The sequence below is a fragment of the Euprymna scolopes genome, chromosome 14 (genome assembly GCF_053919585.1).
Source record: "Euprymna scolopes isolate OS-2025 chromosome 14, ASM5391958v1, whole genome shotgun sequence".
In the NCBI taxonomy this organism is placed as follows: domain Eukaryota; kingdom Metazoa; phylum Mollusca; class Cephalopoda; order Sepiida; family Sepiolidae; genus Euprymna; species Euprymna scolopes.
Window position 1 is genome coordinate 96486011 of NC_136495.1, and position 27534 is coordinate 96513544.

The window sequence follows — 27534 nt, forward strand, 5'->3', positions numbered from 1 at the left end:
TTCTATATGACAAACAGCAGGAGCAGCCAGCCGTATAATGATCAGGAATAATTTTGGTCGTAAAATCGTTTGTTAAGGGAGAGAACTCTAACGCGCGTAGCGAGAGAAAGAGCCTGCCATGGAGTCAGAAAAGAAGCGTGTACTTTTTATTTGTTTAGGTAAGGTGAATGGTTTTTTTGTTTGTTTTTTTGGTGGATTTTTATTAGTCTTAAGAAAATATTAAAAGCTATTCTAAAATTATCTAAACTAAAAAAATAAAATTGTTTTTAACAACATGCGTTGTGTCAATTTATTTAAAAAAGAATGAGTTTTTCATTGTCGGTATTTCGATATTTATGCCGAATACGGGCCGTGCTGAAATAATTAACGTTAAGGGAGGACGTTTTGTAACTATTCTGTACTTTTACCTAACAATTTAATAAACAAAAGATGCTGTAAATTTTGAATTTAATTGTAAAATTCTATCAAAAAATAGCACGCTATGCATAAGTACCGATATTTCATTCCCGTTTTTATTTTTATTTGTTTTTAAAATGTTTCGCAAACAAACGATCCTGAATATTAAAATAAATTCAACTAATTTTAATATTTGTTTTAGCGAAAATTCATTGCGAAGCATTTAAAACTAGAAACCTAGAAGAAAAACAATTAAGCATTAAGAATTTGGGTACTTCACGACAAATGTGGACCCTGCGTAAACTTTTTTTTTTTTTTTTTTTATGACTGCTCCCTGAAAGCGCATACACGAAAGGTTTTCATTGGCTTATTTAATCACGAAAACTTTTGGAGTACTGTTTGTGGCAAAAAAAAAAAAAAAAAAAAAGGTCAAAAGCATCATTTGAATATTATGAAAAAATTAATGTACCAAATAGCGGAGAAAATATGATAAAAATAAAATAAAAACAAACTCGAAATAAAAGTATGAATCAAATTTAGTCAAAGACATGAATACATAAAGAGTGAAATAAATACACGCTCGATTAAAAAAACGTGTATGAGAAAGTGAAAGAAAATCTTTTGTGCATTTCAGGGAGCAGTCATAAAATAAAAAAATAAAAAACCTTTACGCATGGTCCAGTGGTCTACGTTCCCCGTGAATTACCAGAATTTTGTGCTATTCAGATTGGCACATGGCGTCACAGTTTTAACCCTCTTGTATGTAACACGATGTAACTAATTAATTTATTATTATCATTCTAACTTTTTTTTACTATTTAAAAGAAGAAACTTCAAATAAACTGCTAATATTTTTTTTTAAATTTTTTTACAGTTTATAAAAATAATGAAAATGCGAGACAAAAATCGTGTTTACATTATCGACGCATTAAAACAATGTTCCTATGTAGTAGCGTGTTTTAAGTCGTTGACACACCTCACACCTATGTTCTAAAAATCTAGTAAAAATCAATAGTCATATTTACCTGAAATTTTCTATATTTATTCATTATCAAATAAACTTACATATTAAAAGTAGGTTTCGTTAAATACATTAGAGGATTTTTTTAGGTGTTCCATTCCCCCCCCCCCCATATTTCATGTTACGAAAACTAAAAAAATAAATGTAGGTCGATAAAAATTTCAAAATTTTTTAAGCTGGAAAGATCAAATAAAAAAAAAAAAAATAGTTATATCTATATATATATAAACTCCCATAATTTTTTTCATTTACCTCAAAGTTGTAAATAAAATTCGACATAAAAGCAATAATATTATGTTAAAAAAAATAAAATAAACAAGTTTTCTTGATTTTTTTTTCTCGGTAACATAATTATTTGAATTACAACAAAAAAACCCGAATTCTAAAAAATAATTATTTTTAAAAAGCTTTAAATGATATTAAATTCAAATATCACGCGATATGAAGTTTAAACCGATTTTCTTAATATAACAGGTTTCCAAGATTAAAAAGAAAAATTCATATAATATAATATGACTCTTGAGATAATAAAAATTGCAATAGAAAAATCGACCAAAACAAAATTCGTTTCGATTTGATTATTTAAAATGACAGAAGGTTGAAATCAAAATTTGCGCTTTTTTTTCAAAAATATACGGAAGCCTGTAAGGACAAGCATTTATAGATACATGTATCAACAGAACAGGTTAAAATTAATTTTATCGGCTGTCTAGTTCGTTATTAAAAATCTATTTGCTTTACAAAAGGTAAGTCTTATTATTTTTTATGCATTTTTATTGTATATTTTATTTATTCAGAAATTTCTGATAAATTTATCGTTTAATGTATAAATTTTGAATTCTTTGCAAGCTTTTTTCTTATATCTTCAAATCATTAACACGGACTAGTTGTTTTTCGTAATATATGAGAAGTTACTTATGCACTTATTTTACCGTTCTAAAATAATAACAATAGTAAAATAACGTTATTTGCAAATAAATTTTATAGTGCTAATGCTCTTCCATAGAAATTACAATAAACACACGAACTGATGACGTTGTATTTTTTGTTTAGTTTGATGACGTAATACACAACATTTTGGAGGTCCCTATATGGCGGCAATTAAAAGTAAAGAAAATACAGAAATATTTGTATGATATGCTTACTCGTTTACAGAACGAAGATTCCCAAAATGACGTAAATTGATCAAGTTTTTTTTTTTTATTCAAGAAAACCAAATGACACTTCTGCATTACACGGACGGCGCCATTGTTAGGGGGCGATAGCTCCAATTTCTTCTTGGGCAGATAAATAACAAACAAGATTTTTTTTCATTTATTGTATAAAAATGTATGAATTGTAAAAACATTTATTGAAAAGTGTGTAAGAAAATATAATTTTGATAAAACAATTTTTTAATTAAATTGGATTTTGTTTTCCCAAAACATTTTTTGAATTAAAGTAAAATTAGATCCCCCCCCCCCCAGCATGGCCCTATCGGTGGGACATTAGAATACGCCGACTGCCCCCCCCCCCTGCAGAGGGTAAAAGTCCCTCAATGGGGGTCCTGAATATGGCCTTTAACTATATCCAGTGGTGAGGCCCCAGCTTGTGGGCTTTGGGGAGTGTGGAGCCACCCTTTAATTACCATTGCTCCCAGGTCCACTCTGACCCGGAGTGGTAGTACCTGTTAGGGTCCCAACTATGGGTTAAATAGAAAAAGACGTGAAAACAACAAATATATTCTATTAAAAAAAATTTTCTTCAAAATCTTTGTATTCGGCATTAAATAACCCGAAAAGGGTTGATATGCCATAAAACAACCAACCAACAACCAATCCCCCCCGAGCAGTTTAATAATTTAAGTCTAGTCTATCATAAGTCTAGATCAGGCATGTCAAACTCGGAGCCCCTCGGGGCCCACAGGAATCAGTTTGTGTTGGCATATAGTTTACTGTCTTCATGACTAAACTAAGCACATGATCCAATTTTAAAATCTTGAACACAAATTCTGTTGATGAATAATACAGTGTAAATGACAAATCCGGATGTAAATTCTTTATTTTTGCTTGTAACTTGGCAGCAACACCATTATGTCTGCCAACTATATTTGCTGCACCGTCAGTAAACAAGCATACAAGCTTGCTCAAATCATGCAGAACCCGTTCAACATTCTCAAAGATGTCCTGGCTTGTTGTAGTGTCATGTATAGGGATTAGTTCAATCTTCTTCATAAATGTTGAATTTATTGTCACGGGCCCTGATGAAGACCGCAAGCTGTGCTATTCCAGTGATATCGACAGTCTCATCAATTGCAATTGAAAACTGTTCAAATCTTAATGATTCAGCTTTCAACTGTTGTGACATTTCATCAATCCATTCAGCAACAGTCTTCCTGGTGAGGGAAATATTTTTGAACAAATGTGCTTTTTACAGACACACAACTTCGGCCGTTTTTATAAGGCTGTTTCACAAAATCTCCTTCGGTGTAGGATTTCCCTTGCATCACTATCAATCGACTGAGTTCATAACGTTCAGTAACGGAAGCGACATTTACTTTCTGACTTTTTGTAAAAAAAGCCTGTTGCTGTGTCAAGTTAACTGGCAATTCTTTGATATTGAAACATGCGTGGGGGGCCTTCATATTTATTATAAGACAGATGATTAGTTTCATAATGTCTTTGCAGGTTATACGCCTTCGATGTAGAAATATGGTTATTGCAAATTAATGTATATTTCTATTCACTTCTGTGCAAAAGTACTGTAGTTCCCATTTTTCTTGAAACATGCCCTTCTTCATTTACCTTTCTTTTTTCTTAGTCACAGAAGCACTAGCCATTTTAAAAACGATGTGCAATCTGGAAAATTAAAAAGTCAAAATAAAATCAAACACAATGAAAAATATTTATAAAATATCAATAAAAGCAGTTATCACAAAGGAACCTGACCCCGGCTCAGTATTACCCGATTCATATTTTTAGTTATAAAAGTCAATTTTAATAAAAAGTATACAATAGTAAAAAGCAATATAGATATAGTAGCAATACACATGAAAAAATTGAAATAACTTAAAATATTTCAATATCGGTATATATAGAAAGAGCTTGATAAGCTGAGAAAGAATCTTTTTAAATTTTTAAAATCCAATTAAAATCAAGGAAGTTATGATTATTTTTATGCCCTGCATGTTTGGATATTTTCACCTCTTTAAGACCATATGTGTTTTGTCACATTTTTAGCACTACTTTTTCAGTAAAAATGCTATATCTTTGTTAAAACACAAGACTAAACAATGAAATTTGCCATATAAGTGTATTTTTGTGCAAGGAATCTGAATATGCTACTGAAAATCTCCAGAAATGTATGGTTTCCAAATAATCTGCAGTAAATTCACATAAATATTCTGCTATTGCTTAAAAATGCCATGTATTCATTTAGAGAACTCAAAGTTTAGTTGTAATGCATTTTATGTGCCAAAAACTGAAATCGAAATCTAGGATTGGTTAAAAATGAATATATTGCAATATTTCTTTGGTATTATTGTAGATTAATATCTTCTGTTACCCATCCCCATCTGACCACCTCTCCAAAATATGTGATTCTACCTTTATAGAAAATTGCATGTGAACAACTTGAAAAACTTTAATAAAAGATGAAAAAAAATTATTTTAGAATTTAATGTAAAATGATTTCCCATTTTGAATCATTCGAGCGCTTTAGGGCAGTTACCCTCTCCTCCACTTTTTCCTATGATAGATAAATCCTGGGTGTTTTTTGTTGTTGTTTGTTTTCTAAAAGGCGATTATGCGTGGTTTTAAGAGGATCTTTGTGCAATTATGAGAAGGTAGGGAGGTTGCCACTCTGACTTTGGTTTAATGATAGGGCTAAGGAAAATTATGTGTGAACATCCTGAATACTTGATAGAAACAAACGAAGCAAAATTTTAGAATTTAGAGTGGGGGTTGGTTTCACATAAATTTAAAATAATTCACTATTTCAAGATGTTCCTAGCGTTTTAGGACAGTTGACCAATTTATTTGGGGGGGGGATTAATCATGTGCACTTTTCTTCAAACGTTTTTATGCTTTTTTTTTACGTTTATATGAGCTCACAGGGGAAGTTTGTAAAGTGGGGAGCTCTGCCACTTAGCGTTATTGTTAAGGCTAAAGGTTTTAGGAGGAGGCTTGCCACTCGTACCTAGGATTAGACATAGAATTAAGCAAGTTTTTTTTTTTTTTTTTTAAGAGGGTGTTTGATACCCATTGTGAAACTTTACAAGAATTATGACAAACAGACAAAAATAAATGTTATTTAAAAAAGTGACGTCCCTCTAACAGAAAACATGATGTTTGGAAAAATATCAAGTATTTAAATTCTATTTAAATATAAAAAAAAGAAACAAGTTTTTGCTAAAGCTGACAAATTGTTAAAAAATTTGAATTAATGTTATTTTGATTTTTAATTACATTTCATGTCTTTTCCTACCGTTGTTATTTTTTAACTGAGCACTTCCTACAAATATTTAAATAGTAATTATTTAAAAAAAATTTTTTTTTAATAATCAGGTAGATTAGTTTCCATTCGATAATAATTCACTGAAAACATTTTTTAAGGGACGAAAATTAGAAGTGTGTTACCGTTCGTAATCGTACACGTGAACCAAAACATCATATTTCACATTTTCGCTTGTTAAAATATTTTAAAATTTACTACTACCCAATTTTTTAAAATATTTGTATGGTTGATAACAAAATAGCTCTAACATGTAAGAATTTTTTTTATAACCAGATTTTCAATTTAAAAAAAAATTGATTTGGAATAAAAATAAACAACAAAAACAAACGTCTGTTTACGCCATGTTATCGCTGCTGCTCAGCAGTGCTGCTGCTGATACAGCTACTATCACTAATACTACAGAAGTCTTGATTCAAATTCATAACAATTTTTTTGGATATTATGTTTTTAAATTGCTATGTACCACTAGAGAAAACACTGTCCAATCATCTTTTTAACGAATAAACATTGTAAAAAGATTGTTTTATTTGATAGTGAGTGCCCGAAGAAATTCTTTTTCAGAATTTTCAATACTCACCATTTTGAAATCTTTTTTTTAACACAACAAAAAAACGAGTCGTTAAATGAATTTCGGACACTCGAAATTATTAAAAATGTCATCTCTTTTGGCTAATTTCCAAATTTCATTAAAAAATTCTTTACAGAAACATGGTACGAATGTTTAGAAATCAGGGGGAGGGGTCGTTACAAAAACTTACCGAAAATGCTGTTTTATGATGTTCACATTTTTATCACTTTATTTGCTTAAAACTCTAAAAATATATAATATATGTTTATTATTTACTAATTCATTTGAAAGTTTATTCATTTCTGAACAAAACGGTGGTATTTTGAAGACTTAAAGTGCTTTGGTTTTTAAAATATAACTATTTTAAGAGAAACCCCTTGAAATCTGTGATTATCCAAAGAGTTTTAACGGCCATGTGTATTGCTAGATATAGGGTCTACATGGCAGGAAACGTAAAAGTAGAAAAAATAAATACAGAATAAGAGGTGTGTTCGAAGAATAGTTAAAATTTCTTATCTATCCTTGCTTTGAGAAAGTTATTCTTTACATTGAAACCATCAATCAAAGACTTAGAACGTCACGGGCACAACATTTTTTTGATTTATCACTTTATGAAGACAATTTGCTTATCGACAGGTTTATTGAAAATAGAAGGTAAAAACTGAAAAAGAAAGTAAAAAGAGAAATACAGTGACAAGTGGATAAGAGAGAGAAGTGGGAAAAAAACGCTTAAAAGTCGAAGACAATGAAAATGTGAGTCCAAATAAGGATGTGAAGAAATTGAAAGTCAATAAATTCTGTAAAAAAAAAAAAAATCATATTTGTTTCTTTGAGGATCCACTGAAGCTAATTTACCGGTGATAAAGCAAAAAGCTTGTCCCTTCGAAAAATTGAATTTTCTGCTAGTTGTGGGTTTTGTAAAATTACGTTTTGTCAGTTTTCACGGGTGCGAGTCGAAAAAAGATAAAACAAATCTAACAAAACCAATGTAACAAAATAACTTTTAACTTTAAATAAAAAAAGAACGAATTTCAAAACAAAACAAAACAAAAACTAAAACAAATGTAATGAATTAAAAATATAAAAACAATTAGAATTTTGAATTTTAAAAGAAAAATTAATATTGTGGATAGAATTGCTTTCTTTACTGTCATTGTTGCTATTATTTCTCTGATTATTACCTAAAAATATTTATTAATGAAAAATAAAATAAATTCAACTTTGTGAGCAGAAACCATTTATAATTTTAATTGCAACAAAATTTAATTTTATAAAACCCACAACCAGCAGAAGATTAAATTTTTCGAAGGGACGAGTTTTTGTCTTATCACAGGTAATTTAGCTTTAGTGGGCCCTCAGAGAAACAAATACCAAAAAACAGAAAGAAAAGAAGGACTTACAGCGTCGGTGCAGAACATTGAGGTGAGAGTGAAAAAAGATGAGCTACCGCTGGGACAGCATGTTGGTGTGCAGGAGAAAAGGAAGTGAATGACGCCACCAGAAGTCGGTGTAGGGCTAAGAGAAAGGTACTCTGCGTAAGAAAGGGAAACTAAGGGAAGTAATGAGAAGTCGTGACAGTTGTGTTTGTTACGTTGTAAGCTTTCGATGTGTGGGCTCAGTATCAAAAAAGATTTTCCTAAAGCGAAGATAGATAAGAGATTTTAACTACTTTTCAAACTCACCTCTTATTTTGATCTTTTCGTTTTTCTCCTTGATTTTTCCAAGTTGCTTAAAATTGTCTGTGGGGCTGCAATTCTGCTTCTTGTGAGCCGCATGCTTGACATGCCTGGTCTAGGTCATTAGTTATCTGTCCAGGGTATTAAGATCATATGCTAAAGTTTTGATCCTCTTCTATCAAAGAATTTCAAGTAGCACTAGTAATTCACATGCAAAATATGAGGGTACGATCACTGGCTCAGTAGGAAAACTGGTATTGATATAGATCTTTGTAGTTCTTTCATTCTGCAGCCAGGCATAACTTGAAAGCATTTACTGAGGGGACATTGATGGTGTGAGGACTTAGTCTGTTCCAAATAAGAGCCACTCTATTAGGGAAGAACTGGCCATGGGAGTCAGGATGATGCTGGATCTGCATCTCCAGATTATGTCCCTTGGTGGATGGGGTGAGGGCTAGAGCGAACAAGGTCTTTTATATCAGACATTGTGAAAACCCTTTATTAATTTGTAGACCTGTAATATATCGGCATGCTGTCTGCAGAATTATAGAGTAGGAAGGTTGAGACGGGTGAGGCGTTCCGAGTAAGGCAAATCAGAGATGCCTTGTACAAGTTTCGAGAATGTCCTTTTCTTTTTTTAACTTTGGGCACCAGACCACAGAAGCATATTCCAAGTGTGCGCAGATTAGGGACTTACAGAAGCAGGAAAGATCTGGTTGGCTTTGTTGACTTGGAATTCAACATATTAGTGAAGAGCAACCTTCGGTCAATGATTGCACCAAAATCCTTCCCCTCATTGATCTCTTTCAGAGTACAGTAGCTTCCATCATTAAACCTCATGGTGTATGAATGGTTGGGATGGTTAATACCTAGATGCATTGTTGTACACTTCTCAGAATGGAATTGCATACACATGGTGCTTGCCCAGGATTGGAGTTGGTTTAGGTCACTCTGCAGACTGGAGTGCTGGGGATCCTGTGAATCATTAATGACTTGAAAAATCTTGGTGTCATCAGCAAACATGCGAACGAAACTCTCCATCATCTCTGGGATATCAGCAATGAAGATAATGAAGAGCAGTGGGCCAAGAACAGAACCCTGTGGCACATCATTAGTCACATTCACCCAGTTAGAACAAGTTCCATTGACCATGACTTTCTGTTTTTGGTGGGTGAGAAAACTACGAATCCGCTGTAGGGTATAACCCCGGATTCCGAAGGTACTCGATTGTGCGAGGAGTCGCTCATGAGAGACAGTATCAAGGGCCTAAGCGTAATCCAGAAAGATGACATCAACTGGTAGATTACGACTTAGTACTTCAATGAGGTCAGTGATGGCTGACTTGCCAGAAGTAAATCCATGTTGTTATTCACAAAGTTGTTTTTCTTGAGGTGGTCAGTAATATCCTCGAATATTAGTCATACCATGACCTTGCAAACAACTGATATGAGAGAGACTGGTCTGTAATTGGTCAAGTTGGACTTGTTGCCTGTCTTAAAAGTAGAGGTTACGATGGCAGACTTCCACTGACAAGGTACATATCCATTGGAAAGGCTAATAATGAACAAGATGCATTGTTCAAATTAAAATAACATTGGATTTTTTTTCCCAAAACATTGTTCAAATTAATATAACATTGGATTTTTTCCCCCAAAACATTTTTTTAATTAAAATAATATTGGATTTTTTTTTTTCACAAAACATTTTTCAGATTAAAATAATATTGAATTTTTTTTTCCCAAAACATTTTTCAAATTAAAATAACATTTGATTTTTTTCCCTAAAAAAACATTTTTTGAATTAAAATAACATTTGATTTTTTTTTCCCCCCGAAACATTTTTTTTGAATTAAAATAACATTTGATTTTTTCCCCCAAAACATTTTTTGAATTAAAATAACATTTGATTTTTTCCCCCAAAACATTTTTTGAATTAAAATAACATTTGATTTTTTTTTCCCCAAAACATTTTTCAAATTAAAATAACATTTGATTTTTTTTTCCCCAAAACATTTTTCAAATTAAAATAACATTAGATTTTTTTTTCCCCAAAAACATTTTTCAAAATAAAATAACATTTGATTTTTTCCCCCCAAAACATTTTTTGAATTAAAATAACATTGGATTTTTTTTTTCCCAAAACATTTTTCAAATTAAAATAACATTGGATTTTTTTCCCAAAACATTTTTTGAATTAAAATAACATTAGATTTTTTTCCCCAATACATTTTTCAAATTAAAATAACATTGGATTTTTTCCCCTAAAACATTTTTTGAATTAAAATAACGTTGGAATTTCTTTTTTCCCCAAACATTTTTTGAATTAAAATAACATTGGATTTTTTTTCCCCAAAAACATTTTTTGAATTAAAGTAACATTGGATTTTTTTCCCAAAACATTTTTCAAATTAAAATAACATTGGATTTTTTTTCCCCAAAACATTTTTTGAATTAAAGTTAAATTGTCACTGTCACAAAATATAGTTTGTTTGTTTTTTTTTTTAATTTTTTTGTGGCACTTGTGAAGGGTCAACGAAGTTATATATATTATAGTTTTAATTTTTAAATTAATAAACAATTTAAATGGAATGAAATGAAGGAACTTGGTCGAGAATCGCCACCTGGTAACAGTTTAATGAAATGCACAAAAAAAAAGGTGCCATTCGTGTAATGCGTAAGTGCCAATAAACTTTTACAACTAAGCAAGTCGTAGTGTTTTTATCGGGCATGATGAAATCCGATTAAATAAGAGAGAGACAACTCAATTCAAAGTGTTGAGGTAAAAAAATTGGTCTTATGTTCAATACAGTTTAGTAGTAAAATCACAAATTTAGATTTTCTTACTTAAAAAAAAATTACTTGATCGATTTATGTAATTTTTGGAATATGACATCTTTGTTCTGTAACGAGTACAGACTTTTTGGCCAGTGTGTACTAAAGTACCAACTATAGACATACCTTTTAAAAGTTAATTTTTAGTCATTCAGGTCTGTTTTGAATGAATATTTAAAATCATATTTTTTTTATATAATATTAAAGTCTTTATTATCCAATGTATTCTCGATTGTTTTCACTGGAAGCCATGTTTGTTTTTGTGCTCGCCCATTAAATTATTGACTTATAAAAGGAAAGACTTTAGTTGGTACTCTAGTGCACATTGACTGACTTTTCTGTATTTTCTTTACTTTTAATTGTCAGCATAAGTGCCAATTTGAATACGCGCTCATTTAAAACTAGAGACCTTCTAGGAGAAAGAAGAACAGCAATTAAGCACCAAGAATTTAAATTAAAACGTGCACTTAGAAATTAGGTAAAAGTACAGAATGATTAAAACTCGAAAACTCAGAAACAACACTTAATTTTGGTGCTTGATGAGAGAGAGACGACAGATCGATTTTTTTTTTTTTAAATATGTAATTTTAAGCAAAAGCAATATTACTTAGTTGTCATGTTGAAAATAGTAATATATCCAAAAATTATGAAAATTCATCAGGTAGAACAACTATTATTGTGTTTTTAGCAAAAAAAAAAAAAGACTCATTATAGGTCACACAAGTTGGATGCCATTACGATGAAATGTAAAATCTTCACCATCTAAGTGCTTGTTGAGATTGATTCAGGTTTTACTGTATCTTGTGTTACAACTTGTACAGTTTAATCAAAGACATTAAAAGATGAAAATATTGAAAAAAATATTATACATACTCTATTCTATAGAATTAAGTTTTCCAAAAAAAAATCACTTAATTTGATCAAGTAGTTTGTTTTTTTTTTTCAGCGGAAAAACAATTTATGACACCGAGCAAAAGGTAGCCATGTTTTGATTTTTAGACCATAAGGAAGGAAGAAAAGTTATTATTTACCATGGGGAGGGGAATATTGGCGCTTTAGACTGAGTTGTCTCCCCGTGGCACCACCCTCCCTTCCTCATGGTCAAAAAATTAAAACATGACTACTGTCATAAAAAATTGTGGCACTTCTACACTATTAGGACGAGATTTTGTAGTCGATAAATGAAGTTTTCAGATAAAAAGCAATGTTTTCTAACTTAATTTTTTGTCAATTCTTATAAATTACAATGGTAGCTTTCAAATTTTTGAATTATAAAAACAAACAATTTTAATCGTGGTAGCAGGTGAAAAATTTCAACCTTTTTGTCAAAATCCAAATGGAAAATTACCTCCCTTTTGAATTCTCTTGTGTCTTACGATTCTTTTCATCAAATTCTGTTTTTATTTTCTTTAAATAATTGTGTAAGAAGTGTGTATATATGTTTGCCTTCTGTTAGTGTAAACATGTATAAGTTCAGTAGTTATTGTAAACACTGTGCCTATTTGCATGCTTTTGCTTAGCGTGAAAGTTCAGTAGGCAGTGTAGATATATGTCAGTGTGAGTTGGTTGAGAGAAGTTATTTCATTTCTCCTGCCTCTCTGACGGGAAAAACAGAGTACAATGGTGTGCTTGTTGTTTCTTTTTATTTTTTCGCTCCCCCATTGTCACATACGAACATAAGAACTAAATGATAAAATAAGGGAAGTAAGAATGACAAGAGTTTTTAAAATAAATTAAAACACAAATAAACTTATCTGTGTAGGTTGAAGAGTAACGTGCCTTACCTTGCCTTGCCTTTGGTAACATTTCTCTCTCCCTGGTTTATACAGTCTAACACCGAATCCTAAGAAGGAATTTATTTTTTGTACTCAAAGAAGTGATTTAGTGTGAAGACATTTGTAGACTCATCATGTATGTTTGCAATTATGTGATTGCTTTTTTAGAGATTTTGTTTTTGGAGCATATGTGTTTTGCTCACAGAGGTGGTCAATAAATGGATGTTCATTCGTCAAAATGATAAGAACCGTCTGATCATTTTAGAGAGATGAATTGTTAAGCAAGTGTTACGCAATCCTGAGTCAGCATTGCTTATTTCCAGTGGCAAGATGATGTCCCGGACAACTGGAAACAATGCCAAGATAAGCAGAGAGCACATACAGCATCTGATATTCCCAAATAGTCGACGATTTTAGTACTGGAAAGGATCAACTATGCTTATCTTTGCTCATCTAATGAGAACTGGATTATGTTGTGTAAAAGTCATTAAATATATAGGATTGAAAACCATTAATCAAATGTGTGTAACAGTCATTAAATAATCAATAATTAAATAATTAATCAAATGAACTCCTCTTAGATTGATTTTTTTTTTTTTTTCATTCTTTTGAAAATCCTATGAATATGTATAAGAAAATAATATCATTTTATCATCGGAGAATATTTTATTTTACTTAAAGGAAATATTTGTCGGTCTCCTATTGCTCATGCAATATTTGAACATTTGGTGAAAGAAAATGGGACATCAGATAAGGTAAATATTTTTCTTGCATTTCACTTTTCATAATCTGTTATAATAAATTGTATTCTTGTCTATTTGTTCACAATTTGATAAACTGTTTCATAAATTAGTTTTCATATTGAAATGGACGTGTATTCCGGCATTTCTATACGTATTTATTCAAACGAAATCTACAGCAAAAAACTTACCTCATTTACATGTTACATTAAAGAATAAGTTTAATAATTAACTCTGTTATTAATGACTAGCCTGGGTGCCCGGCGTTGCCTGAGTGTTTGGAGGTGTGTGTTGAGCAAAAAAAAGAAAAGAAGAAAGTAGTAGTAGGCAGGCAGGCTCAATCCCGTACCGCGAAGGTGGAATAGAATTTGAAAAAAAGTGACATCTTTGCTGTTGCATCCATCACAAAACCGGAAGTGGCAAAAGTTTAAATTAAGGCTAGTCAATCGAAAAGAGCGGATGACTTTTGAAAATATTGGCAAAAAAAGCTACCCTTTTCCAGTTGAGGGTGAAAGAATTAATGTTTTTAGACAATTTTTTAATATGTCGTCCTAAGTGTTGAGCTTCAAAACGATACTGATCTCGTGAAAATCTGTCACCTCTGTCGAAAGTTTTAGGCAGACATACATACATACATACATTTAAACAGACAGGTGAGATTTATATTATAGAATATTAGAAATAGAATTGTTTTAATTGTTCTGTGTATAAATATTATTTAAAGTTCATTTATTTTTAATCACAACATCAGTTGAGTTTAAAAACGAAACTAAGATTTATTTATATATTATTTTAATTGGAATTCAATATTGAGATGAGTATTATTTATTAATTTATTTATTGCGGACTATTATCCTCATCTTTTTTAAAATAACAACTAAAAAAGATGAGAATAATAGTCCGCAATAAATAAATAAATTAATAAAATTTATTTATTTACACTATGAGAGTTATTTCCCCATTTAATTTTCATAGTTGAAAATGGATGTGCTGTATTGTTCAGTGTAGGAATGTTATTTAAAGTCGATTTATTTCATTTATTTTTAATTATTATTAGCTGACATCAGTTTAGTTTAAAAACGAAACTAAGATTTATTTATTTACGCTATGAGAGTTATTTCCCCATTTGATTTTCATAGATGAAAATGGATGTATTTATGTTTCCATAAATTCAACATGTGGTCCACTTTCAGGAAAATCATAAGAGAATTAAGAGTTACGATATTTGGTGTATCTTAAATAGTATGTGACTAAATCATCTGCTCAGCAATATGTTCCGGCCTGTCAATGCTGCATATATACAGCTAATCTTTAATAAAATATCTGTTTCTTTGGTGTAACTTACAAATTATTGTTTGCATTGTTTTTTTGTTTTTTTTTATCATGTTTGATTTAACATCTGTTTTACATGGTGGCCGACGTTGGACAGTTTTAAAAATTGATTTCAAAACTAACTTATCTCTGGCTGCATCTTTATTTCTTCCAAGTACATTCAAATTACTTCCTCCCATATTTTTCTTGGCCTTTCTCTATAGACTGACCTTGTTACTTAAATTGTTCTACATCTATTAACCCAACAAGTTCCATCCATTATTTCAATGAGTCCCTACCATTTGGTATCTCCTGTTCTGCAAACATTTCCCTAGATACTATTCAGATTTAATCTTCTTAGATTAGGGTTAGATCTGATGACCTAAACTATGGTCTGACCTATGACTTTAAATAAAAATATTTTTCACGCAACAAGTAATGGTCTAGAACAGTTTCATGGCGAAAAATTTACTTATTGATCAATATTAGTGGTTCTTATCCAGAATTCCCCCACCCCTGTTAACAAACAAAAATAAAGAAAAATGATGTATGCACCTGTAACAAAATAAAAATATCATATTCCAAAAATCACATCAATTGATCAAGTAATTTTACTTTTAAATAATCAAATTTTATGAGTAACAAGAGTAGCTGTATTGTCAGTCATTTTGAAAACAATCTACAAAAACAAAAAAAAAAAAATAAAGAGAGATAACTCAATTCAAATTTGCAAGATTTCTATTGTAATGCCTACAAATTCCCAGTAATCACCCCTTTTTTTTTTTTTTTTACAAAGGTATCACCACTTATCAAGGCCAAGAGGCCACTCGAGGATAAGGGTTAAAGAGTGTACAGTAGACAATTGGACAATAAAGTAATCGTTAGTAATGGAAATTCGGTAAATTTGTTAACTTATATGGAACGGCTCATTAAAAACTTGTTTATGTTAGACTTGAAGACAAGTCACTTACAAATGTTTTCATTGTAATAATGAAACTACTTTATCGATTTATATGATTTTTGGAATATGATATTTTTGTTTTGTCATGGGTATGGACATCATACAGATTTTTATTATTTTTTTTTATTATTATTCTGGACAAGGACCACAGTAGCTAATGATTACGAGTTACATGAAGGTGATTTATGTTGAGAAAAACATTTATCAGGAAAGGTTATTGCCTTTCCTCTACCTTTCGAATATTGAGTAATCTAAAAATCAAAAAACACTCTCCAATATTTTAAACAAACATTAAAAACAAATGGATGCTTCAATGTTCTATCAATTTCTGCAATGATGTAACAGGTTTTCTCAATTCTTGAGATCTTGCTCTATTCTCTTCTTTCTATCTTCTAACATATATTTATCCTGTGAAATTTTAAAAGTTGAATCCAAATAGCATTTAAGTTGGCATATTAAAAATTTAATTCTGACTAACCACAGATCATATTTTAAAAATCATGTAAATTGATCAAGTAGTTTTACTTGTATCAAGAAAATCCCTTTTAGACAATTTTAATGAAAATTTGTAGACATTACAAGGCTGATCTCGCATGATTATTATGATTTTGGAGTTATCTGCCCTTGTTTCTTTAAGATGGTGACATGAAGCAGTCTATTTTTGCTTACTCATAAAGTTTGATGTTCTTAAGTTAAAAATAAAACTACGTGATCAATTTACTTCATTTTTGGAATATTATATTTTTGTTCCATTACGGATATGTACATCACTCAAAAGTTTTTATTTTAGTAAGGGGAATCCTGTGCAAAGACCAAAAACATTTAATAGTATTTCAGATCATTTCTTCTGACAGTGTTCTTTTGCAATCCATATGGATCTTTTAGGATTACCACCAATAGTGTGTTGTATTTGTTCAGTGAATTCAAGTTTTTTAATGCTATCAGGGTGTCTAGAATGTGTTTTATGTTTTGATAATGGTGATATCTTTACATCTTTGTTAGAATCATTTTTTGTTTAATAAGTTCTATTTCTAAATTGCTATATTCAAGCTACATAGTTGATTTGTTATATAATGAATTGCCATTGATAATTCCAAAATACAAATGCACACTCTTTAGGTCAGTTCGTTCTCAAAGATAAAAACCGCCTCTTCTTGAGTGCTACAAAATTGAAGAACTACAGAAACTGGAGTGATACTATTGAAATGATTGACCTTTCGTGCTCCAGAATTCATTTTTCTACATAGTTACCACCATTCTCTATGGAGTTGTGGCTGTGCATAGTCATCCACAAAGCGCTTTGCCATTCACATCTGTCGCCAGTCTGAAATCATCAAATCTATCTCCTAACTGTGCTGACATTGACTCCATCGGCTTCATAAGCATTCAACAGATGTTGGTAAATGTTGATTGATTCAAATTTTTTTCCATAGAGGAATTCAATGACGCATCTCTGTTTCTGACACATGTCTATGACAGTGATTGCTTTCTTAGAGTTTCACATTGTCAATATCTGCAACAAAGAGATGAAGCTTTCAGTCATCATAACAATGCAATTTGCAATTCTCCCCGATCGAGTTGAGCAGAATAAAAAATAGAAGGCATTACTTTTGGAACACTCTTTGTAGATATTAGGATGTTTATTTAAGGTTCTTCCTCTACTTCTCAAAGTAAATAAAGCAGTGACTAAGAATAATAATTTTATTCTTCCTCATGAACCAATTAACAACTTACAACAAAAATTTTTTTTTTTTTTGTATACATTTAAGATTAAAGACGACAAGTGCTAACAAAGAAAAACTGAAATGATAGAACTAATATAAAAAATAAAGAAAAAACATCCAAAATTAAGAATTGTAGTCATCTATCCAAGCTTTCGACTTTAATAAGTCGTCATCAGTTTTTAGAGAATATATTTTGTGGATAGTTCTGTTTGATTAAAAGATAATCATAATCATTTAACGTCCATAGCATGAGTTAGGGTTAGGGTTTTGCCTGATGGCTCTTCTCCAAGCCTCTTGGTCTTTTGCCAAGTGTAGTCGTAATCTCAACTTTGTAATGTCATCCTTAACTAAACTGTTTTACATAGTCTAACCCTAACCTTGTAAATCCGTCAACCTCAATAAATCAACATCTGTTGACTGGATTTGCATTATCCATCCTTTCGACATGTCTAAATATAGTTAAGTTTTTTTGTTTTTTTTTATGATTTTTGTTTTCAAATATATATACTGATTACCATATATACTTGTGTATAAATTGATGCACATTTTAAGTATTACCTGTGTAGAAGTTGACTGTAGATTCTAGACAAGTTAAATGGTCCATCTCATGGCTCTTTCTTGCACAGATAATTTCCTTTTTTGGTGTTTTTTTTTTTTTGTAAGACATAAATTATTTCTTGGCATCTGCGAGCGATACGTGCATTTACACAAGTCTGGTCTATTTTATTTTCATATATAGAATCAGGTCGCTGCACACTTACATACAGCAAACACAAATGTTGCAAATCAGACAATCTGAACAATGATATGCTGTAGATTCAAAGCACAGTTACTGTTTTTAAACATAATTTATGTCATTTATCATAATAATGTAAACGCATTCATTGCACGAGCCATAATATACTGTAATAATGTGAACACATGTGTTAAGTGCCATTAAATGGTTTCATTAAATAGTTGTCATTAAATTGTTAAAACCTGTTGAACTTAGGGGAGAACAACATATCGTAAGTACTACATTTCCTAATCAACTACAAAAAAAAGTCATATAATTACCAAATACATCATATTGAACTTGGACCTATAGTCACGTCTAGAGAGTAAACATGGTGAGAGTTATTCCAATTATTATTAAGCCTTCCACTGAAAAACTGCATGTGCTTACATGCTGGCAAACACATAGCAATGGGTTTTGGAAGGAGTCCGATTAATTCCTAGGATTACCGGTATATACTGAGTGCACAAACAAAATTACATTTTCTATGTTATGATTGAACACAGAGTCACTCTTTAACATTTCCAAAAACATTACCTATGTATAAGTTGACCCAAAATAAATAACCTTAAATCATCTCCCAGAAATTTGACTTTATACGGTAACACAAAAATAATGAATAGTTACTTATGTCTATTGGTTAAATTAATAATATTTATTATTACATCATTTTATAAAAAGATGTATACACAGTTTCAGTTTGTTTCAAGTAGGTGTTTGTTAAAATTAACATCATTTTCAAAATGTATTAGAACTCACAAATATCACATTACAGTATTGTCATCTCATGTTCTCAAAATTTTATCTGTTTTGGTTCAGTTGTGTTTTCATGTTTCTAGTAGCATTTTAGAATGGATTTTTCAGTTTGGTCGGACTGTCATCATCAAAACCAAGATTTGTATTATTCCATTAAAAAATGAATGACTTTGACAGTGATATAGCAAAACAATATTCTTCATTTTTGTGCAATTGTTGAAAGTACTTTTAGTAATGGAAACTTCTAATATGAAAATCAAAGATGTTTTACAATTATTGTATTTTTTTTTATTAAAAGAAATATTTAAAAAAAAAAATGTTTGTTTTTCTTTTTTCATATATTTATCAGTGGGAAGTGGATAGTGCTGCTATTGGAGAATGGCATGTTGGCAAGCAGCCAGATAGACGAGCCCTAAAAGTGTTGAAAGAAAATGGAATTGACTTCAGACATGCAGTACGCCAGGTTCGAATCTATAAATGTTATATTTCTCTTGCTTTTTGCTTTTAAGTTTTCACCCGACTTCTTCTAAAGCAATTGGTTCTTCTTTTTTAAATAAGCTGATAAAAACCAGGCTCAACAATTTTGGTAAAAGTCAATGTCAAGAATCTTAACCTGATTATTTATTGTTGAACATCTTAACTTAATTCTTGGAGCAACATCAGGTGAGATACAGCTAGTTTTAATATAAAAATACAAAAAATTTTTCTTGGTAACTAGATTATTTTATGGCTTTAATTAAGTTACTAATGAGCCTAGAAATTGCAAGACAAAGGAAAATAAATCTGTTAGAAAAACCATGAAAATTGGATAAAACAGATGTTCAAATGATTAAAACAAATTGCCAGAATATATTATTTAATTAATTGGAATTCTTATTCAGATATGAAATAAATAAATGGATAAATAAAATCGCCAGAAGTTGTTTAAAACATTTTCAGTTGAAAAGCACAAAACAGTCTGAATATTTTGGAATTCTGAGAATCCAAGTTTGACTCTGTAATTCTGACAAAAACATTGATTTTAAAAATTTTATAATATTTGCATAAGTTGGTAATTTTTGGTACATATATCACACTAGCAGTGGTACCCGGAATTACGCGGGGCAAAAATGTAACAAAACTATCACTTCACTATCTTTCTCCTCTTCTCTTCTCTTCTCCCCCACTCTCTCTCTCTCTCTCTATCCATTCTTTCTTTTATGCCCAGTCCATCATTCTCTGTATATACACATACACGCAAACAACTCATAACGGAAATATCTCTTTAATTAAAAAAAAATGATTCCCTTTAGATAGTACATAATCTGAGTGGAAAACTAACCTTCCCTGATGAAATCTATGCCAGTTTAGGATCAAGGAATGAATAATTTTTTTTTTCAATTTTAGATATTATTTATCTAGGGCAACACTTATCAAGAAAATACCAACTTTATAGATCTTTATTTTGTTGTTTTTTGTTTTTTTTTTTAGTTTTAGCTGAACATACAAACATACACACAGACAACTGGTGCACCTTCTACAAGTGATGTTACCTCAAGTAATAGCACGAAGCTGGATACTCCACCAGACTAGATAAATTCTTGTCCTGGAATCCAGTAAGACCAAGATATCAACATGAAAGATATACTACAACGTATGAAAATGATTAATTTGGGAGAGGAAAATTATGTTCTGAATTTCTTTACAAACTCAGTGTTTGAGAGATCAAGAACTTAAATGGAACATTTGAATATCTATGTATCTCATATTGACTTCAAGTGTTAGTCCTAGGTTGTGGGCCCCTTGATTTCTGAGAACTTCAACTGAAGTAAAATAAAACGAAAGCGACAGCTGTCCTTTATAGAGCATTTCAAGCTGTAGAAAGTATCATTGTGTTAATCTTCTGACATCTCCTGCATTGTTTCACTGTATGTGTGAAAGCCACATGAACATGCAACATACTTTAAAAGTTCATATTGGGCCATAATGCTGCGGAAGCAACCGATAACATTTGTTGTATGAAGGATGAAGCCACACTCAACAGATGCTTCAAAAAATGTTTGATTGGATTGCAAGAACGTTGACAATCAGATCGGTCTGAGAGGCTGTACTTGAAGCTATGGAGGCAAACTTTGAAAGAAGAACTCTGAGAGTATCAGCAAGCTCTACATCTTAGAGTATAGTAGTGTTTCACAATCTTGGTAAAAGCAACCAGAGGTGCCTAGTGTGCAAAATATTGCAAAATTTTTATTCATCTTAGTAAATGGTCTTTTAATTTTTACTTATTTGAATGGAACACTTTCATTTTTAAAAATTAAACTTTTTTTCTTTTTTTTTCCCCTAGATTACTCAAGATGATTTTGACAAATTTGATTACATCTTTGGTATGGATCATATGAACATGAGGTGAACAATTTTTTTTTTATTTGTATTATTTAGATTATTCGACTCACTGTTCTCATCTTGAATGTTATTTGCACAATGTTTTAATCGATGCAACCTCCAACCTTCTTCATGTATATAAGCTGCCATGTTTTATATTGGAAAAGAGTTAACTCCATATTTGCAAGGTTTCATATTTAGATTCTAGTTAATAATAAAATGTAATAAAAAAATATTTAAGAAGACACTAGAAGATATTATTTCTAAAATAATTATAATAAAAAAGCCTAAAATTTAATTAGATCCATTAGCCAATACTAAGTTTTTAAAACATAATTTACAAAAGACAACTATCAATAATTTACCCCACTCTTTATCTGTGCCTAAACCTAAATGTAGATTATATGAACGAAGCTTCTTTCTTAGAACTGCACGTCTGTGGAATTGTCTTCCGTTTTCCTGCTTTTCAGCTGACTACAATATGGTTATCTTCAAGTTCAAAGTAAACAAGTTCTTGATGAGCCGTTCCACTTAAGTTAACAAATTTACCGAATTTCCATTACTAAAGATTACTATATTGTCCAATTGACTACTGTACACTCTTAACCCGAGTGGTCTCTGGCCTTGATAAGTGGTTATGCCTATGTAAAAAAAAAAAAAATTAAGAAATCACTGAGACCATAATTGTTAAAGCATTTTTTTCATAAATAGTTATTCCTACCTTCCAATAAAGAGATGCTATTTTTAATTTTCATATAAATATTTTTTATATAATTGGTATAAGATAAAAGGAATATATTAAAATCTAATTTTCCAAAATTAACCCACACTAAATCAAAGCAACAGATCAAAAAGAATCCAAATAATACAATCTTTCCTCATCTCAAAAATTCAGAACTGCAAATCTTTGCCATTTAGAATTGATTTTTTTTTACAAATGTTGAACAACATAAATTGATTTCTGCTAAACTTTTTTTAATACAGCATGCTGTCTCTTGGATTAAATCCCCCGAAATCAATATTTTCCTGAAAGCATAAAAAAAAGCATTCAAGGGAACAGAACAAATATGATAGTCTGATTCCAGCTTGAAGGTCAAGGAGCAAACTTTCTGATCCTAAAGACAGGTTTTGGGGAGTAAACTTTCAAATCATCAGCAACATATTATTGTTATGCGTGTTATGAGTTGTAAGTTTGAGTTACCAATGTTATAAGTATTAGGGTCTTATTGTTAATTGAATTAGTCTGCAGTAGAAAATATTTACAAGCATGAATAACATACAATAACTGACTAGACTACACCCAAGTACATAAAGATATATTTATTATAATATTGACAAACGTGAATGAAAACAGCAACACTACAATACAGAATAATACAATAAAGCAATACTCACTTTTGTTATGGCTTTACAATGAGCGGTAGATAATATCGTTCATTCTAAAGTTTTACTCTGATTCAAGTAGAGCACTGTTCCCATGAAGGGTAAATACATGCTTCCCTTCTGCTGCCAGAACTCTCTGTCCCTCAAGGGAAGTAGCCCTCCAATCTACTCCATAACTGGTGTTGTTTTCCATTATTCCCCTACAAGAGCTTTTCATCTTCAGTAGCAGGTTGGATGGCAGACTCTCAAATCCCAAATTTAAGGTCACGGAACAAACCGTTTGATTCTCAACAAAGAGTAATAGAGCAGAAACCCTGAACCTAGATAGAGGGTTGGCAAGTAGACTCCGATGCCTGGCAGAATTTGAAACAAATTGGTTGGACAGAGTCTTGGGAAAGAGATTAGATGGAAATTTACTTGCAAGAGATAAAATGCATAGAATAAACTTCTGAAATCCTCAAATAAAAACTTTGCATTGAATCAGTTTGAAAAATAAGTGAGACGAAAGTAAGCAAAAGTTTTGAAACTAACTTTTCAAATGAGATCTTGTCAAATCAATCACACGATGCTTTTTTGGTATCTGGCAACATAAAGTCATCCATTTAGGTTTAAATTACATCTAACTCACGGGTTGACAGCTGACCTGGAGAATAGCATCATGTTCAAAATAGTGATAAAAAAAAAGGGTAGAAAGAAGGATGATGGGTTCAATCAATCCATGATGTTTACGTTAATATTGAAACTTAATATTGAATAAACTTTTATATTTTTCAGTGATCTTGAAGAATTAAACGGCTCTCGGAAAAGCAAGGCAAAAGTAGAAATGTTAGGAAAATATGATCCAGAAAATGTCCTTGTAATTCCTGATCCATATTATGTAAGTATATCGTTTTTGGGAATGATTAAATATAATTTAACTAAAATTAGTGATAGAAAACATTAGGAAACACAAATTAAAAGTATTTGAACCAAGTAGAGTATAAAGACCTCAGTTGACAAGAGGAAACACGTGGATCAGCTTTCGGTCAACACTTGTTTTACCTTGACCTTTGTACACAGTATTCTTTAAATAGACATAGATCAAGTTGTTCAGTTTTTTTTTTTTTGCCAGTAAGATTTATTTTTGTGTGTTATTTTTTTAATACACAAACGATGTGAATATAATTTTAGTAAATAATATTTGAACACATTAACGTATTTTGATTCTTTAAAATATTCAAATTAAGATCAATTATAGACATCACTTTAATTAGTTCGATCCGAGAAATTCTGTTTAATTTAAAAAAAAACTTTTAATTTATTTTAGCATTTGATAGTTTTATTTGTTTAATGCAAAAATACATTAAGAAATTTGTCTTTCTAAATATATGACTATGTAAATATTGAGAATTGAAAGAGAAAGTTAAAATACTTAAATGGAAAAAATAATTATTTTTTACTAAACAAGTCTTTCAAAATAATAAATAAAAAGCTTTATAAAACTAAAGAACTCATGGAAGTTGCACTTCAAAATTTCAGTGTTCACAATAAAACATGAAGAAACTCACAAGGGAACAGAATAGGTATCACAGTCTGATTTCAGTTTGAAGGTCAAAGAGCGGACCTGATATTAAGGAGAGTTTTTGTACAATATTTTTACAAATGCTAAACAAATATTGATATTTGCGAAACTTTGTTTAGTGCAACATAAAAATGTCACTAACTTTTTAGATTAGTCTTATGTTTCTCTTTAAATGAAATAGGAGGCACTATCTCTTGAATTTTATAGAATTATATCAATAATTTAATCTTTTATATATAAATTAGTATTAAACATTTTAGACAGTGGAGGTTATATAACTTGCTATTTGCTTTCTTGGTTCTCTCCACTAGTTGAAATGGTTTTATCTTAAAAAAACTTTAATGAGGTGGAATATATATATATATATATATATATATATATATATATATTTTAAAGCCAAAGACAATGCGGAGAAAGATCGGAATTATGAAAGTAAAAAAAGAAAAACAAACAAATGTAGACGGGTATGCTTGAGTAGAGGAGTGTCTAGCCTTTATTCGTCTATCTTTCCTCACCTCAATGTATAATTATTTATAACCAAGTTGCTGGTATGTCCAGTGTATGTAAAGTCCGTGAGTGGTATGGAACTTTGATTAATTTCGAGAGAAAAGGACCTCTCTTTTTCAAAAGACAAAAGTGGATTCAAGATGGCGGATTTCCGTACCATACCACCCACGGACTTTACATACACCGGACATACCAGCAACTTGGTTATAAATAATTATACATTGAGGTGAGGAAAGATAGACGAATAAAGGCTAGACACTCCTCTACTCAAGCATACCTGTCTACATTTGTTTGTTTTACTTTTATAAGTCCGGTCTTTCTTCGCATTGTCTTTGGCTTTAAAAAAAAAAAAATTCTGTATATTTCTTTACCAACAATGCTTCAAGCAAACTACTTCCTACTTATATATATATATATATACACACACACACACACACACACACACACAAGTAGTAGTACATTTTGCAAACCGGATTCTCATAAATGTCCAGTAGGGCTGAACCAGAAACTTATGCAAACTGTCAGAATATGCAGAGTGCTGGTCAAATTGATCAGCCAATCAAAAAGTGACAACAAACATGATTACCCAACGAGAAGCCACATAATTAGCAGACGACTTTGATAAATTGGAAGAAAAGAAAAAAAAAATTTCAATTTTAAATCATAGAACAACACACGGCAATTAATCTATGGCTGGACAAGTCGCCAGAGCAAGTTGTAGAATATTGTCAACAGAGCAAACTGACAGCATTTGAAATGAGATACAGAACCTGGCAAAAAAATCTTAGGATAAGAATGTAGGGTGGGCTAGAAACATACTGTTACTAATTGGAGGAACTACCCTCTCTCCAAAAGAAATTAATTTTTAATCATGTGAGAAAAAGTGTTTATACAAAAAAGTAAAACAATATATATTCATAAAACGAACGGTAGTTTGTTGCTGTATTTGATTTTATTGCCTTTTTTTCATTCTTTTTATTGTAATTCATATCTGCTGAATGTTGCTATTTTCTGTTTCTTAGCGGTTTTTAAATTTCCTCAGCAACGCTTGTTATATTCCGGCAGTTTATGTCAGGTGTCGACCAAATGTAAGCAGACATTTACAGAAATTCGGTTTGCAAAATTCACAAGCACCATCAATCCATAATTTATTATCGATTGGAAGATGAATTTCATGTGTTTTTCATTTACTTTTTTTTTTCTTACAGGATACACAAGCAGAGTTCTATCCTGTCTATGCACAATGTTATCGATGCTGCAAAGCCTTTTTAAAATCATTTCAATAAGGTTTTATAGCATTCAAGATATTTTCTTTTTTTTTTGTTAATGGCTTGAAATAAAAATACAAATATATATATATATATATATATATATATACAATCAAAGAGAACATTTTTTTTAAAAATGCTGTGATAACGAAAATAAAACAATTTGTACAATGTATTGCATCTTGAAATTTTCATTATTTGTTATTATTTTAAAACCAAGAGGGTTAATTTTACTATTTTTAAGACAACACAATCAGAATATATTATCTGTGTACTGTGTATAAATATTGGTTTTTGGTTCTTTACTGATCTGTTTTCTTGCAAATAACTGCAACTTTCAGTCTTATATCAAAGAAAATTTTATATTTTGTCTTAACTATGAATCAAATTTTTAAAGAGTTGCTTCTAGCTAAATTGTTAGAAAAACAAAACAAAAGGAGCTTATTTGTTCTGCCGATTTCAAGCGTTGAAGCTACCTTTGGATTTGATGACAGTGATGGAACTGACCACAGGCTTTTGTCACTGTCTCCTGATTTCAGCTTCTAAAAGCTCTGGTAATTTGTAGCGTGAAGTTTGTCCTTCATATTGCAGTCAGACCTTTTGGTGCCTTATTTCATTGTGTCTAAGAACATACAAAGAAACTAAGGGGGTTATGAATGAGCTTGCAGGCCAAATGTCAGGTGAAATGTGATCCACAAAGTATTCCGACAGCCAGGTTTTACTGCCACACATATGGCCAACCAGAATTCCACAGGGTGAGGTGGCATGTTGGTATCAAACACCATGGTTATCACTAGAAATTTTTTCAGCATTACCGAGCACTTTTTTGTATGAGGCTGAAAGCCACTTGTTGTTTTGTGAGTTTATATTCAGGTTTTAACGAATTTTCTTGTCAAAGTTAGTTTGAACTTATTGATCAACTTCTTTATGTATCCACCCTCCTTTTAGCATTGTCTTTAATAAAAATTATCCTTTCCTCATGCTGGATGAGATTTTCATCTTTGCCTTGCTCCCTTGCAAAGGCGCATATTGACTTGCTGGTTTCATCATCAATGATCTGAATTTTATCAACTAACTTTGCCTTTTTTTTTTTTGTGACCATCCTTCTGCTGATGTTGAAGTTTTTTTTAACTCTCCTTCACCCCAAACAAGGCACATTTCTATAAGAGGTCACTGTGAATTAGGGGAATCCTAAGTGGGGAGTTGTACAGCGAGTTGTTTATTCACATTACATTTAAACTTCTGCATGTTGGTACAGTCTTGGAAACAAAAAGCAGTGAGGGAATTCTAAAGGCTAGCAATTCGAAGGAAGAAGCTTTTAGAGTAGAAAAACCTTCAGGATATGAGGACCTCTATGGTGAAAGAAGGATGGGGTTTTGCTGACTGATGGGTTGGTTGAGGGGATACTACTGCTGCAATCTCATTG

General features: G+C 31.0%; 1 protein-coding gene across 1 annotated transcript; it reads left to right on the forward strand.

Annotated features, from left to right (window-relative positions):
• LOC145293180 (low molecular weight phosphotyrosine protein phosphatase-like) lies at window positions 1-26283 on the forward strand. Its single transcript, XM_080139656.1, has 6 exons — window positions 1-158; window positions 13443-13516; window positions 19378-19491; window positions 21352-21413; window positions 23547-23649; window positions 26049-26283. The coding sequence occupies exons 1-6, from the start codon at window positions 119-121 to the stop codon at window positions 26124-26126; spliced, it is 471 nt and encodes a 156-aa protein (XP_079995782.1). The 5' UTR covers window positions 1-118; the 3' UTR covers window positions 26127-26283.
• The last annotated feature ends 1251 nt before the right edge of the window (window positions 26284-27534 follow it).

Coding starts and splice junctions, on each gene's coding strand:
- LOC145293180 (XM_080139656.1), top strand. CDS start 119: ATGGAGTCAGAAAAGAAGCGTGTACTTTTTATTTGTTTAG. Junction 13,517..19,377: donor AAAATGGGACATCAGATAAG/GTAAATATTTTT, acceptor TATATTTATCAG/TGGGAAGTGGATAGTGCTGC. Junction 21,414..23,546: donor ATGGATCATATGAACATGAG/GTGAACAATTTT, acceptor TATATTTTTCAG/TGATCTTGAAGAATTAAACG.